At 41.9% G+C, this 14,028-nt stretch overlaps 1 protein-coding gene across 2 annotated transcripts; it reads right to left on the bottom strand.

The window, feature by feature from the left end:
- Positions 1 to 662: 662 nt before the first annotated feature.
- Positions 663 to 13,618, bottom strand: MOSPD1 (motile sperm domain containing 1). Of its 2 annotated transcripts, none has more exons than XM_088538552.1 (6): positions 13,549 to 13,618; positions 8,872 to 9,128; positions 8,618 to 8,693; positions 5,507 to 5,730; positions 3,616 to 3,777; positions 663 to 1,291 (listed from the first exon to the last, which is right to left on the bottom strand). In XM_088538552.1, the coding sequence occupies exons 2-6, from the start codon at positions 9,023 to 9,025 to the stop codon at positions 1,260 to 1,262; spliced, it is 648 nt and encodes a 215-aa protein (XP_088394678.1). In that variant the 5' UTR covers positions 9,026 to 9,128; positions 13,549 to 13,618; the 3' UTR covers positions 663 to 1,259. The 2 variants fall into 2 exon arrangements, with proteins under 2 accessions (XP_088394678.1, XP_088394679.1); XM_088538553.1 differs by lacking the exon at positions 663 to 1,291 and adding an exon at positions 2,988 to 3,149.
- Between the last annotated feature and the right edge of the window lie 410 nt (positions 13,619 to 14,028).

The raw sequence follows: 14,028 nt of genomic DNA, 5'->3' as shown, positions 1-14,028 counted from the left end.
ATCAAATTAAAGACACATTTTATTGCCCTTTAAAGACTTAGTGTATTATAAAGAGAAATGTACAGTAATTGTTAAATTCAACCTCACCTTTTGTGTATTTTTTTTTAAATAACACTCATGTCTGCATGGTTTCTTTATGCCTCCATGCATGAACAGAAAAGTGATCCATAACATGCAAGGGGAAAGAAGGATTAATTTCCAAAACAATTTTTATACAGATCCAAGCATATTATAGAAACCTCTTATAAATAAACAAGGGATTTGTGTGCATGAACCAAATGCAGGAATACTGGGCCCTCGTTCAAAGTAAGATTTTTAAACTGAGTATCTACAGTGAAATACCAACAACGGGAAAGAGCTGTTAAATGAAGAAAGATAAAGTGTAAACACTCATCTAGAATATAAAAAATTAAATTTGAGGAGGAGTTTCTTGTACAGAAGTCCCCTACCATAGCTGTCCGGGGGGGGGTCTAGAGGAATGCCTTCGCTATACACAGTAGAGACTAAACTAATAGAAAAGGTTCCTTTTTTCTATACCAGTTTACAGTGCAAGTTCCACTTGTAGTAATGCCATTTCATTTGTATATTGCATGCATCCCTAAAAAAAAAAGAAAGGTTCTAAGGGTAGTTTTTTTTTATTGTCTGTACTCATGATTGAAAGAAAAAAAAAATGGCTGTTGCAGAAATTATTTCCCCAGGTAAGAAAAGCACTCAGTGGTATGCTTGTAATAATGAAGTAAGGAATCTGAGAACTACTACTTCACCTAAATTTAATGGTTTATTTCATAGTTTCACTGATGGAATTTTTAATCTTCTTCCACGATTAGGCATGACTTTCATCCTTGCAGGAGGGATACAGAAGTGTTACGCAGCGATCTCCGTACGTACAACCGCAAACCACGTGAATGTTTTACATAGGACAGTTTGCTTCTGTAGTGATCACATGATGTGAACATAGACTAAAAATAACAAATGTTGTTTTAATAAGGATTTTGTACAGTAGGTGTAGATATAAAAGTTTTTCAAATTATTTTCACAGGTATCACTGAACATTTCATAGCTGTCTGTTACAGAAGCACGTAAAAGTGCTTGAGTCTTTCATTTATTATACACAGTTAAAATATATTACACTTCTGAAGGTATCTTAAATCACTGAACAGCTTTGCTAGCGTCTTAATGAGCCGAATGGGAGTAAAAGGCAGTCCACATTCAGGATGTGAATATACAGTCAGGTGTTTGACATCCTATTAAATCATTGCTCATGTTTTCAAAATAACCATGGTGATGAGACCTGAAAGACAAGAATTAAGAACTAGACATTTTAATTTCAGTAAATAAAACATTCAAAAGACAGAAGAGTCAGTTAGCCTGTGACAGGTCAGAAAATCAGATGAGAGCAAAGATGCATGCAGAATGCATTTAGAGAGGCCCACGGAAACGCTGCTGCTCCAGATCTTGGTGTAGTCAAAGTCAGTGTAGGAAACTAAACCCAAGTGCACTAAACCTACTAACAGACCTTTCAAAAGAAGCTGCAAGTGCTACAAAAAAGTGTAGAGCTCTTTGCTAGAAAAAAAGTCATTGAGATTTTACCTTAGGTAAGCACAATACTAGCATACAAGAGGGCAAATTTAACTGAATTACGCTGCCCATAGCTATTCCCAAATGCTGAATCATCACTAAGGCAGATTAATGGAAAACTACAAGACTCCTCTGCTCCGTGCAGAATAGCATCTTTGTCCAAAACTCTCCTTTGATCATTAGGCTTCCCTCGGTCTGTACTGGGAACTCTCTGCGGCCTCTGTGTTGGGACCGTTAAAATGCGAGAGGAAAGAGCTGCTCTCATAGCTAAAGGTTAAAAAATAAATATAAAGAGGGGTCCAGCAGATGAAAGCAGGAGTTGTGGGACTAAAAACCTACTCATAACATACTGGAGCTTCACTTTAATGATGTAATGATCTAGAAAAAAAAGCACTAATCTGCAAATTCTTAGGGAGTACACACACTGTAGAAGGCAAGGAGGCATGTGGAAAAAAATGGGTTGAATTCCACCTTATGTAACATGAAAACAGTAATTTTATTGACTTTTTTTTCTGAGTTTTCAGGCAATCATGCTTTTTTCCAGGCTCAGCAAATATTAATATAATAGCCTTTCACTATAGAGAGTTCAGCTAACATGCAGAGATCTCACCATGGACAAAGAAACTGCTGAGATTATTTTACTATCTCACCACTACATCCTAATTAAAATTGTTTCCTACATAAAGGATTTCAAAGATAGAGGTATGACAGAACAAAGATGCAACACTGCCTTCAGTTAGGTAAGTTTTTTATCCATTGAATAGAAACTATAGCTCAAGTATTTGTTAAGATGTACATTAGCTTAGAAAATCAGTATGGCAAGAACTGGAAGAGGCCTCAGCTTTAGGTTATCTAAATCCCTGCAGACTAGCACCAGAGGTTACAGAAAGCATAACAGAAAGCCTGTACCACCTATATAGTGACATTCAGTAATAGGCAGTTTATTTTGTAACACATTTCTCATAAAATAGTTCTTATACGTCATGTCGTGCAGTTGGTGTGGTGTAAAATTCCCTTTTCAGTTAAAGGCTAAACCTCCCTGTGTTTCCTGGCCGTGGAAGAGGGTGTCTTCATCTTCAAGGGCACTCAACCTGTGTTCCTTGGGAACAAGAACCGCATTCAGAAGAGTCCACGTACTTAAGAACGCGGCTACCAAAGGAATCAGAACTGGTGAGAACTTCTATATTGTAGCCCAGGTAGAGAGAGGTAAATTGTTGCAAATAGATGGAGTCACATAGTTGACTACTGTAATTAGTACCAGCTGAAATTGGAGTAATTCTCAAGACTAAAGTTAAAAATAAAGGGATACTGCAAGGTCCTGATCCAAAAATACATCACCGTCTTCCCAGACAAAGAGTTTGTTAGTGTCAGGCGGATTTCAACATCATTTCACTGAACGAGTCAGTCTTTAAAATGAGTGTGTGCATTAACCACTGAGAACCTGCATCTTTTTCCATTGCTACCTCACCTCTATCTATCAGTTTGAGGCTCCCTAGCTCCTCTCCTTTAACTCCTGATTTCTGCCAGGTAGTGGGACAGCAGAATGAGTTTAGTATGACTGTTCTTCAAATCTGAAACAGTTACAGAAAAATAGTCATATGAATTGAAACATGCAATTTTTTAAGGCTTGCTAGTTTAGGAGCAAAATACAAGTCAAGAAGAGTTGTGGAAGGCAACAGTCTGTTAGCTCGAGTACATTTCAACTCCTTATTAAGGAGAATTTCAAACCAGTCGTAGAGGCTGGTAAGAGAATTTAAAATAACAGAAGAGCTCTAGCTTCTGCAGTATTAGAACTCTGTATTTCAATATAAGAATAAGAAACTACAGCACATTCCTTTCAGCTTTGTTGGCAGATTATAGGCATTGGTAATTTGACCAGTCACCAAATGAAGGTGAAATTGGCATGCTAGGGCCTGTTCATTACAAATGTTAACTAAAATCTGGCCCAGAATACTTATGATAACAAGCAAACATGGGAGAAATTTTCCTGAATTACAGAAGTTGCAGGAAAACAGTTACAAAATCCAAAATACTTACCTAAAACATAAGCAGCTACTAACTTTTGATTCACACTTAAATGGAGGTAGAGAGGCACCAGGGATTCCATGTCCCCCAGAGTAGGTAGCATCAGTGCTGCAACGCACACGATACCCAGGAAGACGGTCAGTAAACTAGGTCCCGATGAGGCAGTTCTGTGTTCTGGAAAACAAAGTTATATGCATTGAAAGGAATATCTAAGCAGTATAAATGTTAAATATTTTGCAAAAGTATCTGTTGTAGGACATTTTATTTTTTCTTTGAAGTTTGGAGAAAGGGAGGAAATGAGACAAAACTTAAGCCCATCTTCCTAGGTCTTTTGCGTTTTGCGGTGAGAAAGCTGCTCCCTCTTCTAAGCCTGATGCTGGAACTTGTTTTCACAGGACTTATCAAATCCCTCCCTTTTGCAGGAAAACAACCTGACAGGCCAAGCGTGTGTGTGTGTGTGTGTGTATATATATATATATGTGTGTGTATATATATATATATGTGTGTGTATATATATATGTATGTGTGTGTATATATATATATGTGTGTGTGTATATATATATATGTGTGTGTGTATATATATATATGTGTGTGTGTGTGTATATATGTATATATATGTATATGTGTGTACACATACACACACAGAGTCATGACAACTGAATGGTTTCAGCAGCGCTGGAGGTTTCACTACACATCCCAACTCATGCCTTGATATTCCTGCAGTAATCTATTTGGAAAGAACAGCCCAAGGAGCAGCACAGGCAGCAAACTCTGCTTGCTTCTCCAAACAAACAGCAAAGCCACCCAGCCCTGGCTGCAGGAAAGGGCAGAGATCCTCTCGGGCCAGATTAGCTCCCTTCTTTCCTTACAGGACTCAGTGGTGGCACCTGCCAGGAGCGGTTTAGATGCCACAAAGCAGCAGCATTTGAAAGACACTGTGAAACTGAGAGTGCAAAGCGCTCTGGCAGTGCAGTATTACTGAGGAAATACAGACTAAGGTGAAATTCTGTTCTGCGTGTTCCTTACGGTGCTGCAGTTCAGTAGGTGGGCCCTACTCAAAAGCACACTGTAACCTTTAAAAACAGCTGATACGCTCTTAGCTGAATAGCTCTATCCAAGTTCTTGAGACACACTACAAATTAGCCAATGAGCCAATGTTTCTATCAAGTTTTTATGTCCTCTAAGAAGCTATCAGAGTAGATCCTATTTTAATTCCACCAATCCATTATTTTCTTTTTAAACACAGGAATAGCCATTTGTATTAGGAAGAATTATCAGATTCCTCAGACAGTTTAAACGTTTTGTTCTGACTGCAGAGCTCCTCCAGATTTGCTTTCTCTAACTGGGGATCTTCCTATAACCTCATCATGTACATTACAAACACAGTTTCCAGCTAGCAGCTGCATTTTTCTGTCCTTGCAGACCGACAAGGGAGATGGCACAGAACAAGGAGCACTTTAGAAATTGTTCTGGCAACATTTCCTGCTCATCAGGAAATCAGGGATTAAGGCTTTGGAACAAACTCAGAAGGGGCATATGTTGTGAAACAAAAAGGCCAGGGAAATCACACACACGGACACCCCAATCCTTTTGCAGGATCCTATATGTTGTATATATACACACACACAAAATATAGTTCTATTGATTATAATAGAAATTCTGCATCAGAGGGATGCAAGTAGGTATTCTTTAGGGCACAAGATGCAAACTTTGGGCAACAAAGGATCTCAACCATAAACAGAACAGCGACAGTTGGGGTTCTTGAGCACTACCATCCCTCAGAGATAAAGATGGCCATCTTGCAGGTAATTATAATAACTAATTTAGTCCACTTTTTTCTAGTTACTCGAGCTATTCAAATTGTTCCAGAGGACTTGAGGAGTAAAAGTAAGATTTCAGCTACCTGGTTGACACAAATTCTGTTCAAAAAAGACACTTTCAGTCAGATGTTCTTTTATTCGTTTTTCCTCCTCTTCCTTTTGTTGCTGTTCCTTGGCAGATGGAAGTAGAGTAGCAATAATCTCCTTTCTCCCCAGTGCTTTTCTCTGGCTTTGCTCAGACACTTGCAGACGGAATTTATCTATCACTCCAAAGTGAGAAGCCCGAACATCTCTGTGACGAATCACACTGTAGGGGAAAATAACATTTTTGAACAGAGGGACTAATAAAACAGTTTTCCTGTAGAAATTCATCCTGCAGCCCAAGTGCCCCCTCTTTGCCCTGCACACAGATACAGTGCAACAGCCCAGGTCCTCATTCCCTCCTCTTCCACTCAACATTCCTGAAGATCTCATCTCGCCCTCTCCCTTTCCCAGGCTGGCTGCACACGAGAGGGTTCTCTGGTTCCCAAATGTACCAAATCCAACTGGCTGGGCAAAAAGAATATTTAATTCTTCATCTCAGAACACAGCCTCAGCCTCAGCCAAGCCCCAGCTGCCAATGTTAGTGAAGCACAGGACATCTGATAGATGCCTGATCCTTTATCAGAGGTTGTGCCAGTCCGGAAGGTGTGAGGGGCAGCGGTGGACAGGGACGCAGAGGAGAGCAGGGCCCGCAAACACCTGGACAGGGTGATGCCAAAGCCTGGCTTTGAGGAAACCGCACTGAGTGTTACAGGGTTTCCTCAGAGGCAAAACTCACCCTATAGCAAAAAAGCAAGCTTTGTTTTGCATGAGTACGAGCGCGTTTGGCACCCTGCCCTGAGACGCAGGAGGCTCCAGCTGCTCCTCTGCAGCAGGACTTGGGTGGGATTCACCCACGGAGGCGGCAGCTGCAGCGCAGACATAACCCCCGAGCGCTAACGAGAGACACGGGCGTTTTCCTGGGAAATTCTATGGTATTTCAGTGAAATGCTGTCTGGTAGACCCATAAAAAGCAGGTTTAAAAACACCGGTCAGAGGCCATACAGACCCTCTGCTCAGCTGTCTCCTCTTTGCAAATATACTATGAAAATACTCACATAGCTAGCATTAAAAAATGATGCCATGTACCTTTTGAAGTCATATCAATTATTAGGGTTAATATGGATTGTAATTATGCTTTCTGAAGTGGAATGTGGAAAATGGTGTTTTTTTTTTTTTTTCCTCCTGAAAGGCTACTTTACATTTTAAAGAAAATAACAGCAAAAGTGATTAAAATAAATAAATAAAAGATATGGCTTCAAGAAAGGAAATGTAACTTTGACAACATATACATCAAAAGGCTGCACCAAACATGTTTTAGATTGCATGTTAAGGAACTATACGACACCAAGATATCTACAAAGTCAATCATTAACGCAGAGCTAATTCTTGTAATTGTTATCGGTTTCGAATAGACCGTTCGAGAGGCAGCAGCGAGTCAGCTCAGCTGGGAGCTCGCAGGACACCGGAGCTCTGCGCCGCTTCGGAAGCGGGACAGCGAGCCCACGGCACGAGGAACTTCACTGCGGGCTGCGCAACGGCCTCCGCTGAAACAAAAGGCTTTTTTCCCCCAACAATTTTAATTCATACAACCTATCAGGACATCAGCTTCCTCTTTCCCTTAACGCTTCTTTTTAACATGTTGTTTCTGCTCTTAGTGCCGTGGTACTATCAACCTAAACAGAATCTTTACATAACACTGTGCTATGAGAACATGCATCTGCTGCCAAGCAGAGAGATGTTTCTCTGCAGACCCTTATAAACAGATACATTCTCCTGTTTCTTTTTAGAGATCATTGCATAATTACAAGCTCTGTAGAATATCTGTTTATCTGGCAAATGGCCATACCTAACATAGCACTGCTCAGATCCTAGCAGTAAACACTGCCCTTAGACAACAACCGCTCCAACCGGCTGGGGTTTTGCTACAGAAACAAACCCCGTGGAACAAGCACACATCTTATTTTCATTTAGTTATTACAAGACATTTGTCAAAAGGTCCTGAAGGCAATCGGCATCTACTCTCAAAGACCAGAACAGCTCACTAATATGCCTGTATCTTCTGATCAGTTTTGTGCTGTTTTTAAGATTATCCCCCCTGCCCACTCACACTTATTAATCCAAACAGCTTTTTTTTGTTAACATCCTCTCTATTTGGGGAGACGCTACAATTTTCTAAATTATACTTAATGGAACTAGCATAAGGAAAAGACCAGTCCCCTAAGCACAGTAATATTTATGTGACAAAACACAGATCATTTAGCAGTGTTGTGCTTCTTGTTTTGTTTTTAAATATGGCCATTCATCAGCCAGAGGTACCCGGGTGTTACAGCTGGCAAATTTCTAGAGCTCTGTCTGCTCTTTAGGTACTTAATACTCTCCTTTAGCCATACCTGACTACCCACAATTCACACACACCAGCACAGAAATAACAGGGCAAACGAAGATGAAAAAGGTCAAGCTATTTTAGCTTAAATATCTACTGTTTTCCTTGCTTTGAATTATAGCAGCCTACAGGCCCCATACATTGCTGTGGTAACTTAACCTATTTTCATCTTTTCTCTTTTATTAGGTTGGGACCTGAAAGGAGAAACAAGGAAAAGAGAGAGAGAGAGAGAACACAAGAGCAGTGGTCAAGGGGAAAGGTAGGCAAAAGTACCTTTATTAACCATGTCCCAGGAAACTGTGCTCAGTAGAACTTCATACATTTTCATTTTGCCAATCTGCAAACAAATATTTCTCACAAAGAAATCCCAACCCTGGGGGTCTTGCTTTTCTTCTCAGAAATAACAAAGCACTTGGAAGAGGCTCACGTTACTCTCACTGCTCATTTACCAACTATACTACAGGATCCACTTACTAGCATTACTTATGCTTAAAGACAAAATTTTAAAAAGAAAATATATCCAATATTTTAGTTCCTCTGCCCTAAAACAAAAGAACAGCAAAGACTGGGCAACCTGAATAATACAGAGATTAGAAAAATACTATATACTTATTCAATTTAATTTATACTATATATGCTGGTATTTGCTACCACTTGAAAAATAAAGAAAATCAAGGTATTCTCAGATGTCCTACATTTAGGAAAAAAATAACCAACTTTTACTTACATATCAACACAGCATTGGGGCTTCACTGCACCAGAAGCATCAACCACCGTGTATTTATTGGGAGTTGTACAAAGAACTGCAATTGGAAAGGAGAATAGTAGTAATAAAACATGAACACCTCACTAATCGTATAAACAGATTTATGGATAGACAAGTTTAGTTTTGCCACCAATATGATTTGTTACACAAGTTATAATTAGGCTCTTCAAGATCACCAACTAACCCTTTAATAGAACTTAGCCTAAGAAACCCACCTTTGAATTTTAAGGCAAACTCATAGGGGTTATAAAGAGTCAACACCTGCTTGTGTGTTGACTGGTCATCTGCATAAAATATAAGTTCTGTAGGAAAAACAAAAACAGGAAGATTTCCTTCCACTAACTCTGGCTGTCTTTTTTGCTGCTGCATTGGCACTGAATCCTCCTTGCTGCTTCTTGTGTTCTTATGATTTTGTATCCTTAGAGACTTCAGTTTTTGAATCGTTTAAGAATTCCAAAGCATTTTGGCAATTCTGAAGGGGAAAAAAAAGGAAAAGAGAAAAGGGAAGATTATTTCCATGAATCTATAGCAAACTGGTGCATACAAATACATATAAATACACACACACGTTTATGAATTTATATTTAAGTTCCTTCAAAAATATGAAAATAAACATACAGTCACATCAGATTTCCCTCTAGGTAAAAACACTATTAAGTAAATAGAAAAGCACTCCCTCAGCCTATCACTACAGCACTTTGGGGTCCCAGTCCGTTAAAAAAAAAATTGCTTATGCTGTTATTTGCAAACAAAAAACAAAATTCCATCCTCACCTCACAAAACTAACACTAATAGAAGAAAAAGCAGAAACGAGGAAGCCCAAGGCTCCAGTCACAGTGATAATTTAAGCAGGAATCCTGCTGCACAGTGACCTCCTCAGAACATTCCAGGATGAGGTGTAATAACTTACGTAGCTGCTCGCGCAGGCGCTCAGGTAGGGCACGTCGCAGATTCAGAACAAAAGAATGGAGAATATCTTCATGCCTTGCTTAAACTAAACTCTTATTACAACTGGAGCACAGTTAAGGGCAATGGATTTAAAAATAGCTGGGATGAATAGTACTAAATAGATTTTGGATTTGTTGTTTGATTGAAAATTAAGAAGGGAATTCTTCCACCACCACCTCTAGTCAAAGTACAGCCATGAGAGTTCTCTTTTCCACCCTCAGTTTTGTTTTATTAAATGTCACTTCAGAACTAAAACCAGAACCCATGACCCGATCAAGCAATAACTATAAATCTAATTCATGAAATAAGGTTAAGACCAGATTCCTGAATATACTCATCACTGACTTTCCATACCAGAGACAGAGCAAAGTAAAACAGGTACATGCATCTTTTCCAAGAACATCATATTTTACTGTATCTCTTTTAGGTTTTTAATCAAGTTTCCTCTATCCCACAGTAGAAAATATTAAAAAATATTAAAAATATTAAAAGAATCTCACAACTAGCTTCCTGCTGACTTGCTAGCTGCAAGTTCCACTTTTGATGAAGCTTTATGAAACAAAGGCTATTTCAGGTACTGAGGTACTCACTGCACTAGCAGCACCTGTAGAAACTAACTTTCTAAGATTTCTAGCAGAGCATATCCCTAGCATTACAAACAATGAAAACAACTATTTTTATGTCACAAACATCATAACATTTACATCTCTGAGCAACAGATGTTTCATGTCTGAGCACACAAATTTAGTTGTTCATTAGAACATGTGGAGACTGTTTTTGTAGTCCCTTTTACAACTTCAAATTTGAAGAATCTGGTTCTAATTCACAATCTAAGCTTTTCAGCTTTGTCGTTTTTAAAAAAAGAGAAAATCATCCCTGTAGAATTTAAGAGTATGGTTCTTGCTGGAATCGCTTTCCCCAAGATCCAGTTTCTTTTCAGAGCAGGGATTTATTTCCAGTTCACTGAATTGCTACTAATAATATTCTGAAAACAAATCTCCAGTGCAGGCGTTCCAAGCTGATGTTCTGCTACCTAATTAAGAAGGGTCTAGGAAAAAAAAAAAAAAAAAAAAAGTCTGTAAATGGCAATTTGGATTTTAAGTGCTGGAATTTTAGCAAACCCTTTTTGTTCCAGAAGAATTCTGGAATCACTTTGCACAGCCAGTCTAGGTGTTATTTCTTTAACAACACAATGCACTATTGCTGAGTAAGAACCATTGTTCCATTCAAATATATGAAGACTGTATGAGGATCTATTGTGAAAAAAACTGCCAGCTCACAAAAATATAGAACAATTTAGACTGAAACTTCTTAAAGGCAGAACATTAATAAAAATCCTGTGGAAAGTTAATTCAAGGCAATATACAGTAAGCTTGTATTAGAACCAGAGATTCTCAAACCTATATATACTACAAACATGCCTGCATGTGTGCTGCAATCTTCTGAAGTGATCAAATGTTAGCTTTTCTAATAAATACTTTGGAGCATATTTTAATATGTTCTTCCATGTACCATACAACCAAAGGCAAACTACCACTAGGTGTTTCAGATTATTTTGAATCACCAGCACGATGCTGATGCCTTACGTTTAAGCACTGCTTAACAGCCAGCTCCTTTTCCTACGTACCTACCAGAAAAGCAGTGCATAAACCAGGATTTCCACAAACTTGCAGGCTCAAAACCACTAATCTTAAAATGTATATCCTGCTATTGCTTCCTTTTCTTATTTACCTTGGCTGGAAAAGTTACCACTCAAACTGGCAGAAGGAAAACCTGGCCAACCCAGGCCTATCGCCCACATCTGCTGACACAGCAGTGCCGTGCAGGTTATAAATTTGTGTGAAATTCCTATGAAAGCAACAAGCACCCCTTTTGAAACAATTATTTTGTCTTAGAAGTCACCTGGCTGTAATATCTCATCAGTAGAAGCACCTTTCCCAAAGAGCATGTTACAAACGACACGTATGCAGAGGAGGCTTGTTAGGGTACTATTATTAATAGCCTCCCTTTCATACAGCACTCGTCAACCTGAAACTTTAAGGAATCTTTAGGAGAAAGTTTGTATTTTCAGAACTCACTTGTGCAGACTGGGCGTAAAGCACCAGTCCTGTAAGCGTTCAGGATAAAGCCACCCAACAGACCACCTTCAAACCTCAGTATCACCATTCTGCACTGCACAAGACGCTCCTGGCACTGGGACTCAACTGCAGTCAACAGTCACCACGATCACCTGCTCAACGTGAGGTTAAGCCCAAACAAACCTTTGCAAAGGGCCTGTGCCCTCACGTGTGCGACGTGAACCGTGCGGAGGGAATCCCCCCGCTGGCAGCCCCGGCGAAGCCCGCGCGCTGCAGGGATCCCGCGAGACCTCCTCCTCCCAGGACGCCTCAACAACACCGAGCAGCGTTCCAACACGCTGCAGTCCACACCAACAATTGCCACTGGTCATTCTTCTAGCTCAGTAAGGATCTCTCCTCCCTGAAGTTACTAAATATAACACTGCTTGTATCACAACAGCGCAGATCTGCCAGAGTTTGCTTTGAAATCTCTCTCTTCATAAATTTAACTTGACAGGAAAAAAAAAAACACATGAAGTGAAACTTCCCTCTAGGCTCTGAAATAAAAACAAATCTCAGTCAATGTTATTTAACAATATCCACTGAAAAATTAAACCAAATGTGGAAGCTTTTTGTTTCGTTTTGACTTCCAACAGCCTCATCACCATGACTTCTCAATGGTGTTTTTTTTTTCTTCTTTCTAACAATTGCAAATAACTCTACAGACTATCATCCTGTAAGCAATTTATCCAAAAATAGCCTCACCAGACTCCTAATCTCCACATTTCTCTTTTTAAAAACTAACGACAGTGCAACCTGTTTTTGTTACAATATCTCATAGTCTACCTCTAAACGCACACCGTAAGTTTTCCAACACTATACACTCCAGCAAATTCATGGATGAAGTCTGTGTGCCTCTTGAGCATGTATTTACAAAATAAGCCACAAACTTCCTCAGAAGCCTTTCCTATGTCAAGCTGAGCAATCGTTTTACCTTTAGACCTCACGCAAATACAGCACAACATCTGAAGCGGGTATATTCATATTCTGCTTCTCGAAAGGTTCTGGAGGCCTCAACGCGCGCTTGCACAACCCAATGTTTAAACTGCCTGCAAATGTTTGGGGGAGCCGTGGGGGAGCCATGGGGGAGCCGTGCGACGCCCGGGGCACGGCGCCGGGCCGGGGCGCAGGGCTCGCTCGTCCCCGCCGCGCGCTGACCTTGAGCCGCCTGGTTAACCTCACCTCAGCGTGCTAATCCATCCAGGCACATGTTCTGCAAAATGTTTAAGTAGGTGGAGAGTCACGTTTGAACTGGCCGGACGACTGGGCCGAACACCCTGTTGTTTACCCCTCTACCGGATGGGGTGAAGTGTAATTAATAACCGTAATTAATAACCGTTCCCGGGATGCTCCGCGGATGAAGCATTCCTGGAGCGTTACCTATTAGAGCAAATGGCTGTAACACGCACCAGCTGATACCAGCACTAAGGTTTATTAGGCCCACATTAAGTTCTTTGTCTCCTCCTGCTTTCCAAACCCTGGGCGGGTGACGGTAACGCCGATTTCACTCCAGAGACATCGGGATTGGCACTGAGACCGGGATAGGTGGGATGACACCCGTGCAGTGCGTGTGCCCCGGGCTACCGCCGCCTCGGGACGACGGACCCCGGGCGGGTTTTCAGGGACACATCTGCTTTTAGGCCGCGCTTCGTCCCTCCCAGGCCGCACTCGGTGTCCCGAAGGGAGCGTTTCCGGGACGTGACCCGCGTTCCTCGGCGCTGTGCGGCCCTTTCCCCCGCCCCGGTGCCGCGGGGGACAACGACATAACGGCCCCGCCGCCATGGCCGGGCCCTGCCCTCCCTCCCGCCGGCCGCCCCGCGCACTCACCGCTCCGGGGCCGCTGGTGCGGGCGCGCGGCGCCCCCTTTGTCCGCCCGCCGCCGCCGCCGCCGCCGCCGCCGCGATGGCTGCCGGGAGCAGCGGCCGGGCCCCCTCCCGCGCAGCCATCGCGAGACGTCACGCGGCGCCGCCCCCGCGCCCGCCATGGCCGCCATGGCCGCCGGAGCGGGGCCGCGGGGTGCGCGGAGCGGGGCGGCCCCCGCTCCTCCTTGCGGGGACTTGGCGAAAAATAACTAAAAAAGCCCAATCTGGGGGTCCCCGAGAGCCCTCCCGGCGGGGCCGCCAGCCGCGCCCGCCCGGCGTGAGGCGGCTCCCGCGCCGCGCAGCCTCCGCGGCCCCGCGCGTGGCCCGGGCACCGCGGCTCCCCCGTGATCGCCTGGTAACTTCCATTTGCTGTGCTTTCTCTTCAGAAAATTAATTTTTTCCCTTTTTTTTTTTTTCCTACGGTGGACTTCAGCCCACTCAGTAT

Source organism: Tinamus guttatus, unplaced genomic scaffold (genome assembly GCF_059628265.1).
Source record: "Tinamus guttatus ecotype Peru unplaced genomic scaffold, ASM5962826v1 Tinamus_guttatus_pri_ptg001087l, whole genome shotgun sequence".
Classification (NCBI taxonomy): Eukaryota; Metazoa; Chordata; class Aves; order Tinamiformes; family Tinamidae; genus Tinamus; species Tinamus guttatus.
This window is presented reverse-complemented; position numbering and strand designations above follow the sequence as displayed.